General features: G+C 41.3%; 1 protein-coding gene across 1 annotated transcript; it reads left to right on the top strand.

The window, feature by feature from the left end:
• The first annotated feature begins 17,360 nt into the window (after positions 1 to 17,360).
• Positions 17,361 to 19,141, top strand: LOC121811429 (protein HEADING DATE 3A-like). The gene is made up of 4 exons (XM_042212283.1): positions 17,361 to 17,564; positions 17,687 to 17,748; positions 17,875 to 17,915; positions 18,711 to 19,141. The coding sequence occupies exons 1-4, from the start codon at positions 17,367 to 17,369 to the stop codon at positions 18,941 to 18,943; spliced, it is 534 nt and encodes a 177-aa protein (XP_042068217.1). The 5' UTR covers positions 17,361 to 17,366; the 3' UTR covers positions 18,944 to 19,141.
• Positions 19,142 to 19,949: the final 808 nt, after the last annotated feature.

Raw genomic sequence — 19,949 nt, 5'->3', positions numbered from 1 at the left:
AACAAGATATGGTCATTATGAGTTCGTTGTAATGCCTTTTGGACTGACGAACGCCCCGGCAGTGTTCATGGACCTTATGAACCGCGTGTTCCATCCATTTTTGGATCGGTTTGTCCTGGTTTTCATCGATGACGTGCTTGTTTACTCAAAGAACGAGGAGGAGCACAAAGAGCACTTGAGAACCGTCCTAGCAACTCTAAGGGACGAGAAACTATATGCCAAGTTCAGTAAATGCGAGTTTTGGCTCAAGGAAGTAAATTTTCTTGGACATGTAGTAACTTCAGATGGAATTCGTGTAGATCCGGCCAAGGTGGAAGCAGTGCAGGAATGGAAGCCACCTTCTACACAAAATGAAATCCGAAGCTTTTTAGGACTGGCGGGCTATTATCGAAGATTCATCGAGGGATTCTCGAAGATAGCAAGGCCAATGACGCAACAACTGAAAAAGGGAGTCAAGATGATATGGACACCAGAATGTGAGGCGAGCTTTCAGTTGTTGAAGGAGAAATTGACCACCGCACCAATCCTAGCCGTGCCAGAGCCAGAGACTGACTATGCGGTGTATACGGATGCGTCGAAGGTGGGACTTGGATGTGTGCTTATGCAGAAGGGGAGAGTGATTGCATATGCATCGAGACAATTGAAGCCCCATGAGCTGAATTATCCGACGCATGACTTGGAACTGGCAGCTGTGGTGCATGCTTTGAAGATCTGGAGACACCATCTCTATGGAGTCCGTTGTGAGATATACACGGACCATAAGAGTCTAAAGTACTTCTTCGAGCAAAAGGAGCTGAATATGCGCCAACGTAGGTGGCTCGAGTTGGTGAAGGACTACGATTGTGGTATAAATTACCATCCGGGAAAAGCAAACGTAGTGGCCGATGCTCTTAGTAGGAAGTCTCAATCTCAGCTGGCCACCTTTCTTACTATCGAGGAGAGTATAATCCGAGAGTTCAGTAAGATGCGCTTGGAAGTGGTGAGAATGCCCGAGACTGTGGAAGGGATAGTAGCCACGTTGGTGATGGAACCCGACTTAAGAGCCAGAATTGTGGAAGCTCAACGGCGAGATACGCTACTAGAAAGGTTTCGCTCAGAAGTGAGGACGGGTGAACTCGGAAATTTTCGTGAGGCAGCGGATAATGGTCTCACATACAAGGGAAGGTTGTGTGTGCCTAAGGATGAAGGCCTGAGGATGGAGATCATGAGAGAAGCACATGAAACCCCATACGCTGCTCATCCAGGGAGCACCAAAATGTATCAAGACTTGAAAAGACAGTTTTGGTGGAATGGTATGAAAAAGCATGTTGCGGCATTTGTGGAGAGATGCCTAGCATGTCAACAAGTAAAGGCGCTACACCAACGGCCCTATGGGAAATTGCAACCCCTCGAGATTCCGGAATGGAAGTGGGAACATATTGCAATGGACTTTGTGGTAGGACTACCAAAATCCCAGCGAGGGAACACGGTGATTTGGGTGATTATAGATCGCCTCACCAAATCTGCCCATTTTGTGCCGGTTCGTGCCACTTATGGATCCGATCAGTTGGCTAAGGTATATGTACGGGAAATTATACGCTTGCATGGAGTTCCAGCGACAATCACATCTGATCGTGATGCTAATTTCACTTCTAGATTTTGGACAAGCCTGCAACGCGAGTTGGGGACTAAGTTGAATTTCAGTACAGCTTTCCACCCGCAAACCGACGGGCAGTCGGAGAGAACGATACAAGCATTGGAGGACATGCTACGAGCCGTGGTGCTAGATCGAGGCGTAGGTTGGGAAGAAGTGTTGCCCTTGGTAGAGTTCGCTTACAATAATAGTTACCAGGCGACTATCAAGATGGCCCCATATGAGGCCTTGTATGGAAAGAAGTGTAGATCGCCACTTTATTGGGATGAAGTGGGTGAGAGAAGAATTCTCGGACCAGACTCTGTAGAGGAGATGATAGAGATTGTCCGACAAATCCGTGGGAGGATCAAGGAGGCACAAGATCGACAGAAATCTTATGCGGATGTTCGAAGGACCGAGTTGCAATTCGAGGTCGGAGAAAAGGTCTTTCTGAAAGTTTCCCCTTCTAAGGGAATAACTCGTTTTGGAGTGAAGGGAAAGCTGAGACCCCGATTTATTGGTCCATACGAGATTTTGGATAGAGTCGGCGTGGTAGCATACAGGTTGGCTCTACCACCAAGCTTTGGAAATGTGCACAACGTCTTCCATGTGTCACAATTGAGGAAGTACGTGTTTGACCCCACACACATCGTTCACCAAGAAGAGATGATGGTCCTAAATCCCGATCTAAGCTATGAGGAGAAGCCCGAGGCCATTTTGGACCGGAGAGTGCAAGAATTGAGGAATAAGTCAATTGCTTCGGTGAAAGTACGGTGGAGGAATCATGGAGTCGAAGAAGCAACATGGGAATTAGAAGATAAGATGAGAGAGAAGTTTCCGGAGCTGTTTGAATGATCTTGGACGAAATTTCGGGACGAAATTTTTTTTAAGGTGGGAGGAATGTAATGTCCGTTTTTTTTAATTAAAAGGGTGTTTGCTTTTTGTGAATATCTTGTTTAAGATATGGTGTGGTATGTTTTATTTGTTTTACATTGTTTATGGGTGTGAATATTTAGTTTATGGTTTTTGAAAAGCAAATTAATATCCTAATTAATAAATTAAATATCTCTCTCTCTCTCTCTCTCTCTCTCTCGGTTTCTCTCCCCCTCCCCACTACTTTCTCAACCTCCCCACTCCCTCTTAACCGATACATCATCCCCTTTCCAATCTCTCCCCACATCGGTTTTTCTCTTTTCTCTCTTGCAATTGCTCTCAACACCGGTAAGCTCCCTCTCTCCTTCTCCCTCTCGGTTCTCATCTTTTTCATTCACTCCCTCTCATCATCGTCTTGGATTCCTCAAGGTGATACCCCCTTCGTCGTGAATCGGAGTCGTAAGAGGAAGTAAAGCTTTTTCACTACGTTGAACTATCCGGGAAAGGTAATACAAGGCCTCAACTCTCGTTTAATTCGAAAAACATGCATGTAGGACGTTTTGGGAAGGTTTAGATGCTGAATAGGTTTTGTGATTATGTGTTGTTGTCGAGCATGTTTTGTTAGTAACTGACAGTGGGTTCCGACCCCGTTTTGACTGAGCAAACGATCTCCTTTTGGTACGAATTTTTTAACCGTATAAACTTGGATGTGTCTTCGGTGTGGTGTGTAATTTTCAGCTTCATTGGATGTCGTATGATTTTACTATGATTTTTGCAAGTAAACTGCGCAGTTCTGCGTGTGGTGTGTTCTGGGTGTTGTTTGTGTGTGCTTTGGGTGTGTTTCTGAGTGTTGTGCTTTTGTGAGGTATGTGGGTGTGTTTGGCCAAGAGATGGCTCGGAGGAATCAGTGTTTGGTTCGAGAGTTTTCGTGTGTGTTGGCCGAGAGTGTTGGGTTCAGCCTAGGGCAGTTTTGTGGAGAGTCTGGAAGGGATGATCCCAGGTGTTTGGGTGTGTTTTGGGATGTAGATTGCGTGGTGTGTTTGTCGTATAGGGTTTGAGAATCGGGGGTCAGAGGAAAAGGGGTGTAAACTAGGTGTCGAGCATGCGGCCGAGATGGTCGGCCGAGGTGCCGAGCAGACGGCCGAGACGGTCGGTCGAGGTGCCGAGCCGGACGGCCGAGATGGTCGGCCAAGGTGCCGAGCAGCTGTGCCGAGACAGGTGCCGAGCTGTGCCGAGACAAGTGCCGAGCTGTGCCGAGACAGGTGCCGAGCTGTGCCGAGACAGGTGCCGAGCTGTGCCGAGACAAGTGCCGAGCTGTGCCGAGACAGGTGCCGAGCTGTGCCGAGACAGGTGCCGAGCTGTGCCGAGACAAGTGCCGAGCTGTGCCGAGACAGGTGCCGAGCTGTGCCGAGTCAGGTGCCGAGCTGTGCCGAGACAGGCGGCCGAGGTGCCGAGCCAGGCGGCCGAGACGGTCGGCCGAGGTGCCGAGCCAGGCGGCCGAGGTGCCGAGCCAGGCGGCCGAGATGGTCGGCCGAGGTGCCGAGCCAGGCGGCCGAGACGGTCGGCCGAGGTGCCGAGCCAGGCGGCCGAGACACCGAGCCAGGCCGAGACGCCGATCCTTTTTCCGAGCTTTTTCCGAACCTTTTCCGAGCCAAGTGAGCCGTTGCACAGTAAGGGTATGCCAGGAGTTTGAGTGTTGTGTGTGTGTCGTGTGCGCGTTTTGGGTACGTCGTATGCGTGTCGGGTGCGTGCGGGGTGTGTTTTCGGGCGTGTCTTTGTGTGTTTGGCTTATGAGATGTTGTTAAGTGTGTGTTCGTGTAACGTGCTAGATGTTGAAGTCGTCCACGTAGGAATCATGCATTGTCGTTTAAACATCGTCTACCCTGACTCTAATCATGATTTATTTATCTTTCAAAAGGGTGATCTTTTTCGAGGAAAGTGTGGTTGAAGGGAACTGTTTTAAAAGCTAAGCAATCGAGGTGGGCTTTTCTACCCTACTTTTATGTGGGTTATCTTTAAATACGGACTTTGTTCCGGAAATGTTTATGGAGGTGAACTGTTTGTCTTGCCAATTGTTTTGTTTTGAAACCTATCTGAAGTGGTTTACCACATATGTTTAATCGAATTCGGGTCTGTTGGGCTGCGAACCCTCAGGCTAGTGTACACGAGACCGGGAGCCATCTGAGAGCAAGTTGGCCGGTCTAGTTGACCTGGGGTGTGGCCACGCCCCTTGTCATGGTTGGATCAGATAGTGTATGATAGTGGGAATAAGGGTGGCAATATCTGAAAATGACTGCGCAGTCGAATTTATGAAATATATTTTGTGTACTTGGGTTACTTTCTTACACTTAAAACCCCAAGGTTACACTGATGTGGCATGACAAACTATGATTTTGGCGTGTGTCCACTGAGTGCAATAAGTACTCAGCCCTGCATGTTGTTTTCTTAATGTGCAGGTTGAGCGGCGATGGGGATGACGGATGTTGAGCAGTGAAAGCCAAATGAGTGTTTTACTTGGTCTTTGGATGGTGTCGTGTCGTCATACCCGGCATCATCTGTCTTTTGGTCTTTTCCGCTGCTTTGTAATCCGATACATTGTTTTTATTTAACTCTGTTTACATTAACTTTAGAAATGTCTTCTTAGTACAATGTTTGAAGTGAACTTCTTTTTAATAAATGCTTTTGGGTCAAATATTCCTGTTCTCCCCTTTCTTCCCCGCTTCTTTATTCCTCCCCTAGTCGCGGTCCACCGTACTTCCTATCCTTAGGAAATGCGGGCGTGACAGTACATCTCACCCATGTCAGCGGCGAAGTCCATGGTCAGGATGCCAATGTGTTCGGCAATCGCCATGATCAATCCCCCACAACAAATGGGGCTACATGCCTTCTTCGAGATGCGGTCGACATGAGTAGTGAAAAGGATCCCAAAGTTGATCCCCTTCTTGTTGAGAAGACTCCACATCACATCTAGCTCGGTTTGGGACACTCATCCACCGTAGATCCGAGCAAACATCAATAGAGTCATAGCCCTGTTGAGGTACCTCAGGACGGGGTTGCGGATGGAAGAGGACTTGGCGTAGGACGGAATGAAGTCTTCCCCTTCCACGGTCATCGCATTCCAAATGTCGGAGTAGTCATACTCCAATTCTTCACTGGGGTTGAGGTTGTAACAATGGAACACCTCGCAGAGATCCTCATAGAGGTGTGGTTGCGGTTATCGAGGCAGAAGTCTATCATCTCGAGAATGTGGGAACTGCGGTTTTGGTGCACCTTAAGCGTGCTAAGAAACTCGAGAGTGAGTCTCCTATACGAGTGCCATCGCCCTTGGAACATGTAAATCAAGTCGTTTCCATCCCCGATGTTACACAACGCCCATAAGTCTTCGAGGATCCCCAAGGTAGTGAGGGGAAGCTCATGTGGGTACCGTGAGGACACCGTGTCTCTAGCCGAGACTCTCTTCCACATCGCTTTGTGGTCGTCAGTCGGAAGGCTAATTCCATAGCTCTTCACGTTCTCGGGTTTCCCTCTTGTTGTCATTTTCCTACAAAATAAATACTTACTCTTAAAAGAGCACCAAACAATAGACAAACAAGGGTTTCCCCCAAACTTGCACTCAATGACACATATATCAACAATCAATAATGAAGTGCAAGCTTGTATCAAATATGTGTTCTAAAGTGTAGCATGTGAACATGCAAACCAAAACCAATACAAAAGAACAACTACAATCCATTACCCAACGTGAATTAATCCCCTATGCAGAGACGTATCAACATAGATATCACAAAACAACAGTCTCTAAAATCTAAATATGTATTGCAATTCATGGAAGTAATAATAGCCTCACAATCCTATGAACATGATTGCAATGTATATACAACGAAGAACAAAAGGGAATTCACCAACAGAAACCAACAAATCACCACCCTAAACAAAAATCTAACCATGAAACTCAGGTAAAAACATCACCACAATCACCCCCCATGCTAAAACATACTTTTCAACCGAACAATTCAACAATAGAGAGCAAAATCCATGAAAGAATTGAAACTAAACTCAGAAATTAAAGTTTGGATTCATACCTTGTGTTGGAGTGAATTGAACGATGAAAGCTTGAGAATGGAGTTGCAATGGAAGAATGAGTGTGTGGGTGTGTGAATTTGATGATGAATTTGAGTTGGAGTCGTGTGCAAGGAAGAATAGAGAGAAAAGATGAAGAATAGAATGAGAAAACATTCATTTTAAATAGGCAGTTCGCGTCAATGACCCTCACGCAGCGACAGCTGCGCGTCTTCTGAAAAAGGCGCGTCTCATCGAGCCATTACGGCCCTCACAGAGACCGCTGTAGTCCGCCGTAATACCCGGCCTATACCTGCACACGTGTAAAATGGGCGGCTACCACTGTGGATTGTGCACCGGCCGCTCCAGATTAATTTTCTTTTTTTAATGCGCAAAATGCACGATAACTAAGGAAAATTTAAATAACGAAAATAAAGAAAAACAAGTTGGCTCGACATGAAGTGACCCAACTAGGTGGGCGGGTCGACGACCCTAGTGCTCAAAACCGCTAATTGGACCAATTTAGTGCCCAACTTCTTCCACCACTTGTATTTCTTTTCGAGGTATTGGTTACATAGATTTCAGGGTCGACTTGCGGTTGAGTCTTCTTTTTCTTCTTCTTTGGTTTTTCCTGCGAAGGAACCTTATGAAGCCTAGGCATGCCCTTTTTAAGAGCTTGAGGTAAAGTGTTAACAATAAAATTAGAAGGGTTAGAAAGATCTTCCCCTTCTAGTGGTCTATAAGGCTTTGACATGTCGGTCATCATGACCACCCTGCATTCATGCTCCATCTTAGCCCGTTGTGCCTGGTCATACTTGAGCATCGCTCTCTCAATCTTGTAGGTGGACTTGCTAACTTTGTCACTAATCATGATCTCGCCCCTACCTACATCAATAAGAGCTTTGCATGTGGCCAGAAAATCTCTGCCTAAAATTAGAGGTACATTCTTATCTACTTTCATATAAAGAATTATGAAGTTGGCAAGGAAAATGAAATCGTCTAACTTTACCAACACATCCTCGATCATGCCAATGTCTTGCTAGCGGTGTTATCTTATGATCACATCTGATGTTTTGAGTGGCCCGATGTTGAGCTTTTCATAGTACTTCAGTGGCATGATGTTTATGCTTGCTCCTAGATCGCAAAGAGCCTTGTCCACCTTTCCTTGCCCAATTGAGCACCTAAAGATGAACTGGTCAGGATCTCTTTGCTTCACGGCCTTCTCCCTTTGAATGATCTCGCTACAGTGATGAGGTAACTTAAGGTAGGCTTTGGTAAGCTTCTTCTTCTTCTACATCACGGCTTCCCTTAGTAGCTTAGCGTAACTAGGTATTACCTGCAACGAGTCAACGAGAGGGATGTTAGTATGAACTTTACAAAACATGTTTAGGAAATGCTTAAACTGCTCTTCAAGATTAAACTTCCTCTTTGGATGGAAAGGGAGTACAATCCCATTGTGCCGCACGAGACCATCTTTGGCGGGTGCTTCTGCTTGTTTGGCAGCGGCCAGCTGCGGCGTGTGCAGCGGTCCGCTGGGCGTCGGGCAGACCCCAGAATTCATCCCGGAGGTGCCGACTCCCGTTTTCTACTTTGCAACCCACTTTTTATTTATATCGGCTACTCGTGCTGCCACCTTTGCCTTGTCCTCCTCTATCTTTTGTTGGACTTGGTCCATTTGATTCTTGATATTGGTGACGGCGGTGGCAATGGTGTTAATTCCAGCCTCGAGGTTGTTCAACCTTGCTTCAACGACCCCAATCTTGGTGTCATTGGTCTTTCTATCTGATGAGGCTCGTTTCATGCATGTGTTCCATGGCAAAACTGCACTCAAATCCATGAACTAACGTCTATTTCTGAGCCAGGTGTGTGCGAAATCCGCCATTTTCAGAAGAAAGAACAAATCAATTGGGCGGACGAACGGATCAAGAAAAGAAGATAAAAACTACGGCATTGAGTTGATCAAGTCAAAAATCAAGTGGAGCCAGCAGGAGTTGGAAGATAGAGCTGAAGACCACCCCACCACCAATTGTGGAGGGCAGGAACGACATTTCAGAGAGGTGGTACCCTAGGGATCAGAGCCCTATGCCTCTCTATATAAAGGAAGCCCGATACAAGAAAAAGGGAGTCCCAGCCGTAGGTAGAAGGGGGGGTCTCAAACACACTTAGTTAAAATATCTTTAGGAATTCAGCTCTATTCTATGGCTGAAATCGAATCTTATTTCACTTCCTCTTCTTGATTCCTTTGCACACACACACTTGGTCCTCGCTTAGTTTGGTTTAGTTGGTATTTGGGTGTAGTTTCTTGCATTTTTCAACTTTCGGTTCTGTATTCCGCTCCGAGAATTGGCGATGCAATAATTTACTGCTTTTCCTGTTCGTTTTCTGTTTACTTTTGGTATTGTTGACGTTTTGATGTTTTTTATTTAATAAATCTGAAGTTATGTTTTTGTTTTCAGCTTCTGTGTTCTGTTTCATGCATGTTACTTCGATCTATTTTGGTTTTCCTTTTATGTCGCTTGTCTTAGCTCAAAAATGTTTTGTTATGTTTCGATTCAGCCAGATCTGATATTTTATCTTTGGAAGTTCTTAGGATGTTTAGATCTGATTTTTTATGTTTCGTTTCTGCATGAGTACGGTTAGTTTTCTCGTTAATGTGGTCGTAGCTTAGATCTTAGGAGTAGATTTAATTTTAAGTGTTGTTATGATGTTTCATCTTCTATAACTTTTCAGATCTATTCTTTACTCTGCTTTCCATGTTGATTTTGTGAAGAAGATGAAGTTGTTAGAAAGTTTTTACTTTACAGTGCTTTTTGCAGGGGACTGACAGTCCCTGTTTATTCTGTTTGTCCATTTATAGAAAGTTCAGTTAAGTTGATGAAGTAGTCTTAGTTTCGTCATGCAAGTTGATCAGTTCAGTTAATTTCTTATTTTCCAAAGTCTAGTAGATTAACTTAACCCACCCCCTAGAAGCGTGGCAGCAGTCATCCTCAAGTAGTGTCATGCGAACAAATCGCCAAACATAGTTTAACTTAACCCACTCCTTGATGCTCATCCTCATTTCCCTCGTAAATAGCCTGAACTGATAGACTCGGCTTCTACGTCAGTTGAGTATGTGAAGTGGAACGAAGTGAAGGACTCCTGGGCCAATTCTATTGGCATCACTGGTGTGTTCAAAACCAAAAGCCATTCGAATCCTATCCCCGTGATGTACTCCATGAATTCCTCTCCTGCTTCCAGCTCTTCCAAGGCCTTTAGGCTCAGTCGTCTTCCAGACCTTGCTTTCTTGCCTCGCTCCATCCTGGCCTTACATTCCTTTGCCAACTAAGGGTCGTCGAATGTGACCATTCGTCCGAGCAGATCATTGTCCAAACCGAACAGCATCTTCTCAAGTTGTATTCTGGCCATCTCCGGTCTCTGATCGGTGGTACTCATCGCTGCATTGTTCCTTTGCTTTGATGGGACAGGCTGTCCAGAACTAGGCAGTGCATTCACTAGTGTGAAGACGACATCTTCTTCTTCCTCTCGCTCGTCATCAATAAGGAGTCTCCTCCTGCGATGTGGAGGTATCACAGCACTCCTTGTCGGACTGTCTACACCCCCCTCTGTTCTCTGCCTAGGGGTTTCCCTTGGTTGCTCCTCTGTAGACTTCCTTCCTGAGACCTCTTCTCTGGCTGGCCTCCGCTGGTAAATATGGACTGTTGCAGCTCTTGCTCTAGCAATCTCTGGGAGCAACCCTCTCAATCTTCTCCTCTTCATCTGTTATGACCACCATTTCTCTACTCTCTGGTGTTTTTGCAGCAGCGTTCTCTACCCTCTCAATAGGGTTTTCCTCTCATCTAGTCTCCAATGTCATCGGTAGATTTCTCAACTCTTTCAGTAGAGTTCCATCTATCAATCCTGTCCCCACACACTTCCGTATCCATATCTGTCTCGGTAACCTCAACATCCCTTGATGTTAGTGGCAAACTCCTCTATTACTTCCTTGGCTTCCGGTCCACTCTTCCGCATAAATCCTCCGTTGGCCCATGAATCCAGCATAGCACAGATTTATTCATTAAAACCATTATAAAGTATGTCTACCTGATGGTCCACGGTGAAACCGTGGTTGGGGCACTTGCGTAGGAGGCCTTTGAAACGAGCAACGGCCTCGTAAAGAGGTTCGTCATGGCCTTGAATGAACTGGAAGATCTCACTCTTCAACTTCAGAATGGTGCCCGATGGATAGTACTTATCGAGGCATGCTGCCACTATATCTTTCCACGTGGAGACTTGCTCTGCAGGTAGACACTCAAACCACTCTTTAGCTTAATCAATTAACGAAAAAGGAAAGAGTCTTACCCTAATGGGGTCGTCGTCGACACCATTCGATTTCAGAGTGTTTGCAATCTCCACAAACTTCGAGAGGTGGCGATTTGCATCTTCTGTAACCCTACCTGCAAAAGGATGCTGCTCAACCCTTTGTATACGGGATATTCGCAGCTCAAAATTATTAGCATCTACACGAGGGGCTTCGGGAAAAGTAATCATGTTCCGTGATTAAACATATGCATGACAAGCAACTAATTGCAAGTAATTAGAGAGATAAAATATGAGAGATAAGAGAATTCTAGGGATGCGCATTCATAGCTATGGTTATACAAATTCCAACTACAATACACTAGCACAGTTTATACTTCGATAAACGAGTCACATAAGTTTTGTCCATGCGGCACAAGTGTAGATTAGTAACACTAGGGTTGTCAATCCTAGATCCGTAACTCCCAAAAGCTCCTAACTCCCAAAAGTCCTCACTCTCAATTAACAGTGTCGTTTTAAGAGAAGCTAATTGCAAGTAATTAGAGAGATAAAATATGAGAGATAAGAGAATTCTAGGGATGCGCATTCATAGCTATGGTTATACAAATTCCAACTACAATACACTAGCACAGTTTATACTTCGATAAACGAGTCACATAAGTTTTGTCCATGCGGCACAAGTGTAGATTAGTAACACTAGGGTTGTCAATCCTAGATCCGTAACTCCCAAAAGCTCCTAACTCCCAAAAGTCCTCACTCTCAATTAACAGTGTCGTTTTAAGAGAAGCTAATTGTAGTGTCTACTAAGTGGACCTAACTCGCTAACCTCCTCTCACGATTATGTAGCAAGTTATATTAATTCATCACCGAATGTGTCACTCAAACGTGAATCATTATCCAACAACTTAGGGAAGAAATGAAGTAAAAACCAAACGGATATTAAATAGAAAATGGAATTGTATAACCAAAGTCGTTACTAACACAACCCTAGAATCCTATGAATTTAGTTACACATGATAGAATAATCTAAAAACATAGATTGTAGGGAAAACAAAGTGAACATAAGAACTAAAGCAATAAAACCCAATGGTTGAATCCTTGTAGCCTTGATCTTCTCTTGATTCCTTCTTAAACCTCTTGCACAATGAAGAACTCTCAAATTTATGCTCTCGAATTAAATGGCAAAAAGAGGGTTTTTTTAATGAAGAGGTTTGAGGGGGTATTTATAGGGGAAAATCGAGCATCAGCAAATAAGGTAAGAAGTGGCTGCATGGTGATCCGTAGGTCAATTCTGTGCGCCATGTTTTCCCACCGGGCCGCTGCATGGTGATCCGTAGCCTCTGCCTCATGGATAGCGGTCACTACACTTTATCCCAACGGTCGCTATGAATAATCCTGTAGCTTCGGAAACTATTGGAGCGGTCGCTGCGCACTCCCAAGCGGTCGTTGGGCGTGTTCTTCGTTGCAGCACAACTTTCTCTGGAGCGGGCCGCTACTGGCTCAGCGGTCGTTGGGCCCCAGCGGGCGCTGTATGGGTTGCAGTGGACCGTTGGGCTTCTTGAATACTCCAGATTTCCAACTTCGACTTTTTGCTATCTCTTTAGGCTCAAATATGCACATTTTGCACAAAACACGTCAAAATATCAAAATAGATAAAATATGCAAAATATGGACATGAATTGTGATTTTAACTTTAAAAACGGACCAAATAAAGGTCTTAAAATCGAACAAAATCTCTTTAAAAACAGTTCATTCTCTTTATTGTAGGATGTTAAACATGTGTAAGCGGAGCTCAAATGATGTCGAGCACTAGGTGAAAACAAAGCTAGAATGAGAAAATCATCGCATGTCAATAAGCATCTTAATAAGTCGCTGAGCTGGAAACCGGTCAAAACTCAGGGACCAGATTGACCAGTTTGTCCATAAGTTGTTGAGTTGGGCACCCTATCGAACTAATCGACTTACTTAGATTGACCAGTTTGCGCGACCGTGTTTTAAATCAACTTTCTAAGATAGTTTTGGAAGGGTTGATAGATACGAAAATAGAGAGCAAGAAGGGAGAATAAAAGAAGAAGGAAAAAAAGAAGGGATAAGAAGGTCGACCATCCAAAGTCCCTCATCTCGGAGATGGATTACCACCGGTAATAGGAGAGCACTATAAATTCCATGGTGTTCTAGTTTAGCATGTGTGTCTACTTTTCTTCGTTGTTGCGTGAATTATGAGACCGACCTAACCTAGAGTAAAGGCTCTTCCCTATCTTGAGGGCGATTCTTGACCTACTAACACCAGGAACCGATTCAGAGAAGAAGCGTGGCATAAGATAAGCGGCAGTTATATTTTCGATAATGGATAACTTGACCCTATGGGTGGTTTTCTACTTTAAGAAATCGTTAGTTATAGTAATGCTTGATCGGAAGGGTTCTTACTTTTCTTATGACCTTTCTTATTGTAAGATTTTCAAATCTAGTTGATGGCACTCTAGAAGCTCTAGATCTAGTCTAGAAAAAGTCGTCACGACATGACATGCTAACATACATAATTGATGAAGAGGACCTAGCCGAGAAGCTGTATTGGTTCCTCGATCTCCATGAGAAAAGTAAGTGAAAGCCTTGCCCGGATGCTCTTCCTCTTCACAGATAGGGGACCCCGGGAGAGTTGTCAGCTCTAATTACCATCCGTATATGATCTATACTAAGTCTGATCAACTGCACATCCTATCTCCTCTACGTTCTTGGAAGCCCATCCTTGAAAAAGTTCCAAAACTTCACATGCATCAGAGCGGCAGGCATGGAATGAGCCTCTGGTCATGACATCATTGGGTCATTTGTATATTAGCTTAGGTTTATGGTTCCAGATGTTTCTTCAAATCTCTCTACGGAAGGAAAATTTGGATGAGATATGAATTGATTGTTTTGATTGTGGAGGTATAGTATTTAATCATTTGTATTGATTTTCATCTATGATTCAGACTTTATATATGATATGTTATGATATATCTGAGATAGTATATATCTTTTAACTTAGAAATTGGATGATAATATAGATGAGCAACTTGTGAATTTTATCTTGTTTAGAAAGAAATGTATAAATGAAATAGGTGTGAAAGAGTCTTCGAAGTTGAGGTAATACTTACTCCGCTTCTGTGAAGTTTAATTTGATAAGAATATGTTGTGTAAAGTGTTCATCTAACCGCAAGATTTGTCGGCTTTGGGGAGTTAGTTGATAGAATGAATAGTGTCACAAATTCTAGTTCACTTTTCCACTATAATGATGTTATTTGCATTTTTAGATGCAAGGTTTTGATGCAAAAATGGAAGGATATGTGAATGTGCCTCGTAGAGAAAACAATCCGAAGTAGAGAAGAAGATTGAAAGGTTTTGCACCATAAAGAAGGATGATCAAGTGGTTCCAGGTGCTCAAGCTAAGAAAGTTTGGCCAACTTGGAACAAGAACTCAATCTGGCAAACGGTTCCAACTGCAAACTAAAAGGGTGGACTTCTTGAAGATTGAGCTCTCTATGGCATTTGTGACACACGTGATTTGGGATCCTTACCTCTTGGCTGAAAACTATAAAAGAGCGACTTGTGTTCTTAGAAAAAAAAAGACTTTAGATTCTATCCTTAGTTAAATTTAGTTAGCTTAGTTTACATGCTTTCAAACTTAGAATGTTTAAAGCTTTCTTACTCCTTCCGCCCCACAAGAATATGCACTATTTCCTTTTTAGTCCGTCCCACAAGAATATGCAGTTTCTAATTTCAGTAACTCTTTTCTCTCTAATGAGGTGTGACCCATTCTCCACTAACAATATTTTAATTACTTTTTCTCTCTACCTCTCTCTTATTTTACCAATTTGGCATTAAAATCCGTGTCAAACCCGAAATGCATATTCTTTTTGGACAGAGAGAGTACTTGCGTTCTAGATTACTGTACAAGCTTTCTCTATGATTTCAAGCGCTCGTTCTCCAGATTTCAAGTTTACATGCTTTCCGTTCAACTATTGCAATTCTGATCAATCTACGTGTTTCTATAATTTTCCATGCTACTTGATTTATGATGATTTCTAGTTAGAGATCTTAAATGCTTACGTATGATTTTCGTTTTTAGTTTTAAATGCTCAAAGGTTTGGTAGATAACTCTATGTTCAGCATTTACTTCAAGTTCTCGCAATGAATGGATAGTTAGTTTATGTTTTTCATGCTTTAGATAGGTTAGATTAGCGCAAACTGCATCTATTTAGTCGTGTTGGCCACCATTTGCTGCATAACACTTTGTTTAGATCTTCGTTTCTTCAAGCTTCATAGCTTAAGAGACGAGATCTTGCATTTTCTTCGTTTTTAGTTAAATTAGATGTTTAGATCTTTTAAAGTATGTTTTCATGTTTTCTTAGGTGTTAATTAGGATTTCCTTAAAATCTGCATGAAGGATGGCACAATCTTCTGCCTCCCCCTATTTTCCGAACGTGGAGCCATGCACCCACTATTCACTATAGCTTAGTACCACTCTTTTCGCCTTTTACTCCTTTCACATCTCGTGGTATAGTGCAAGCTTTTCATCCCTTCTGTCTAGGATTAGATTAGTTTAAAAAGTGTTCCTTTGTTTCTTTCGATGTCTGCAACTATATGTGACTACATGTCTACTCTTTGTCATCGCCGCACACTGTTTAGCATGTCCACTCACATGTGTTGAAAATGTAATTTGCAGTCATGAACCTCAATGAAGAGACATGTACCTTCTTGAAGAGTCATATACCTTGATGAATAGTCATATACCTAGATGAAGAGTCATGTACTTTGTTGAAGAATCATGTACCTTAGTATAGAGTCATATCCCTTAGTGAATAGTCACGTCCCTTAGTATAGAGTCATGTCCCTTAAGTAATAGTCATGCATGTATCTATAAATATCATTGTAATCTCCACCATTTCATTCAAAAAAAGGAATCATTCAATAAAATATCATATTCACTATTTAGTGAAATATATCTATATCCATATTCTCTCCAAATATCAAAGTGTCGCAACACATTATTGATTCTCGTATCCAACAACATGTACCTGCCCAACTTTAACTTACTATCCTAGATTAGTTTATCGTTTTCTTTAAATGTTGAAGTGTTATTGCTTTCTTAGCATCTTCTTATTTACGTGTCTAGTTAATTTAGTTGCCCAAGTTCTTTACCTTTTCCAATAAGTTTCCGCCTAGATTAGTTAGTCAGAAACCAAATCCAAAAGATGAAGTGTGGCGGCACAGCCAACCAACCACCTCGTGCTATCAATCCTTATAGGCTAGAGTCACCGTTCTCTGTGGGTTCGATATCCCGACATGCCTTATACTCCCTCCGTTCCATAGTAATAGAGTCATTTTGGTACGTTCCATAGTAGCGGAGTCATTTCCCTTTTTAGTAAAAAGTCAACACATTTCTTCCCATTTACTTTTCCCCCTCTCTTACGTTCTTCTATCTACTTTTTCCTCTCTCATACTTTATTATCTTTTTATTTAATACGTTAAACACATTTTTCTTAATCTCTGTGACGGAAAGAAATGTCTCCACTACTATGGAACGGAGGGAGTATTAATCAATAGTATGTTGGAAGGAATTTTTAAAAAGGAACTTATAAATTTCTTTAAACATGTACTTGGGGAGTGCGAACACGAAGTCCATTCTACCAAGTTAGGACACTCCAGTCCAACTACGATAGCACCCGATCATTAGTCTAGCATTTATTACGCTCTGTAGGAATAATAGTTTAATTAATAGGGACTATTTGCTATGTGTTCTCTTTAAGTATATCTAGTACTTTTGTTAAACCTTAGTCTTCATTTATTCACTTTATATCCAACTGATCACTCCTTCTATGAGATCAACCCTTAAATACTATACTACAAACGAAAATAGAATCTTTCAATAGTTGTAATTTAATGGACAAATCGGCCTAAATCATTAGCTTCGCCGATTCGTTTACTTTTTAAAATATTGCATAGCATCCGTTGTTATTGTTAGAGAGCCCTTGTCTCCATATCTAAAAGCACGATAAGATTATGCCAACTGGAATAAAGCAGTTTTGGATAGTTGTAATAAGTGTCATTTTTTATTCTTTATTTATTTCTTTGATTGAACGGGGCCTACTAAATAATTATAGTAGTAGAAAATACTAGCCCTCCATAATTTATGTAAATATGAATCTCGATGTATGCGTGTTTAGAAATAATATATAAAGCTATACCACTAATTCGTTTATTCAATTAATTAACAGACATCATAATTAAAATAAGATTTATTTAATTAAATTATCAAATAATACTAGAATATGAAAGGGTAGAAATATGGTAGACAGAACGTGATAGTGAAAGTCTAGTAGAGTTATTCGAAAAGTGAAGGTAAAGAGGAATGAATGCCAACTTTGACTGACCTATAATTCCAAATACGAGGAATAAAAATAGTGGTGGTGGTGGACGAAGATGGATAACTATAAATAGTTGGGTTACTAACTATTGCATGTATTAAAATTGATTTGAAAAAATAAAAATGCCAAGAGATAGAGACCCTTTGGTTGTAGGTAGAGTGATAGGCGATGTGTTGGATCCTTTCACAAGATCCATTGGTTTGAGAGTGTTTTATGGGAATAGAGAAGTCTCGAATGGGTGTGAATTTAGGCCATCTCAAATCGTGAATCAGGCTAGGGTTGTAGTTGGAGGGGATGATCTTCGCACTTTTTTCACTCTGGTATATATACATATATAGAATTTGCATTTAATTACATCTCTACCGTATATTATATGTACATACACTCTCATTCTCTTCTTACCATTAGCATGATGTATAGTGTTTTTTGTATTTGTTTTTAGGTGATGGTGGACCCTGATGCTCCAAGCCCAAGTGATCCCAATCTCAGGGAGTACTTGCACTGGTAATACTAACTAACTAACTCTATTAATTAATTGTTTCTCACTAATTGCATCTTCTATTTCATTTCATTTCTCATACGAATTAATCCATAGCTAATACTTCTATCTTTTTCCTTTAATTAATATAGGTTGGTGACTGATATTCCAGGAACTACTGGAGCAACATTTGGTGAATTATCTAATTCAGTTTTGAAATAAATATAGTTAATGTCAAAATATTATATTCTCGTCATTTTGTTTTTCATTCCATCCGAGGCGTACTAATTTCAACATCAATACACGTGTGGTAGAAAAGATAAATAAATAAAGCGATAAGGATATGCATTTAGAAGTTATTTTTTGGTATTATATAGATAAATATGCATGTCATCATTTATTAGTTGACTGATCACTGATGCAATATAAGTTTAGGATTTGAACCAACCAGTAAATAGCAGTATTAAGTAAAAAAGAGACATATTTTTATTTTATTCTCTTAGTACATATTTTCATTTATCTAGATAGCATGTGGACTGAAAGTTTGTGTGTTAAAGTCTAATCTACTTTATCATGTCCGTAAATGGACCATGATTGTACGTTTACATTAATTACAGTTTTGTAAATTTGGTTGGGTCTATGTATAAGAATGTAATTAATCTACCACAAGATAATAAACACACAGTACGAAATTGTGTGTTTTTAATATCTATTTCCGATATTTCTTTCCTTCATTTGTCAACTTGTTTCCACCAGCATGATTAAGATGTGTCTTGCAACGTCAAAAGATTTTGTGACAATTAATTAAAGCACTTGGTAAATAATTGAGGAATAGCATATGGTTTATCCCTATCTCTCGTTCTTATCGTGTCCGAATCAAAATTCGAATCAGTCTAAATAATAGTTGAATTATGTATTAGGAATTGCATTGTATACAAAGCTGAATAGTACTAAAACGTTTTTTCATAGTTTGACTGATATGATGCAGGACAAGAGATAGTGCGCTACGAGAGTCCCCAACCATCGATAGGTATCCACCGCTATGTGTTCGTATTGTTCCGCCAATTGGGTCGCCAGACAGTATATGCGCCCGGGTGGCGCCAAAACTTCAACACTAGAGACTTTGCAGAGCTCTACAACCTTGGCTCACCAGTAGCTGTCGTTTATTATAACTGTCAAAGAGAAAGTGGTACCGGAGGAAGAAGACCAACTAGATTCTAACTCAAAAAATAAACAAGTATATATATGTACTCTATTTTGCTTTTTTTCTCAAGTAAACCTTAAGTGTGGTCGCTCACAGCTATATCTTATAGATATATTTTTCAATATAGTGGAAGTATGTATTGTATTGGTGGAATAAATCTTTGTAGAAGATGATTGGCCCTTTTTATTAAATATCATATGAGATAAACTTATATATATAGGTGGCGTTCGGTTGCCATGACTAATATCATGAGACTATCCATCTAGGATTAAGTTGTGAGATTATTTTAGTTGGAGGGGGAGGCTATGACTAATTAGCATGAGACTATCCACCTAGAATTAAGTTGTAGGGTTCAATCTTATGAACCAAACATGATACATATTTAATCATGAGATTTAATCTTGCCAACCGAACACCCCTATAGTCGTCACTCATGAGATAAACTTATATATAGCATGGCTGCCTGCCAAAAATGCATCAGCCTTCAAACATGTTATATCGTGGAATCTATATAATATCATGACTTTAACATTTTTTTAGCAATTTTCCCATAAGAACTAAATTGGGAGAAATTATGTCTGATGTGGCGTGAACAAAACTTACAAACACTCTATTTGATGCATCAATCAAGAAGTTGCTTGAAATAAGAAATTACTTGAATAAACAACTCAATTATTTATAATTAAAATTGAAATTCATGACTTTTATCCTTCCACCTATCCTCTATCCAATTGAGAAAGAGATTATTTAAACCATTTTATGAATAGACTTGATCGTCATTGTTGTTGGTGGAGGATGCACAATGTAGTTAGGAGGGGCAAAGACAATTGTAAAGAGAGGGAGAAAAAAATATGGGGGTGGCCGATTGGAGGAGAGTTGTAAAAAAAAGAATACAGAAGAAAAATATTTATTTTAACAAATTTCACTATATGGGTCGTTTTAGTAGACAGACGGTTTCTCCATGTAAGATTTTCGTCAACCATATTTCCCCAAAGTACTGTGAGAATTTGCAAAAAATGTCAT

The sequence above is a fragment of the Salvia splendens genome, chromosome 7 (assembly GCF_004379255.2).
Source record: "Salvia splendens isolate huo1 chromosome 7, SspV2, whole genome shotgun sequence".
Classification (NCBI taxonomy): Eukaryota; Viridiplantae; Streptophyta; class Magnoliopsida; order Lamiales; family Lamiaceae; genus Salvia; species Salvia splendens.
This window is presented reverse-complemented; position numbering and strand designations above follow the sequence as displayed.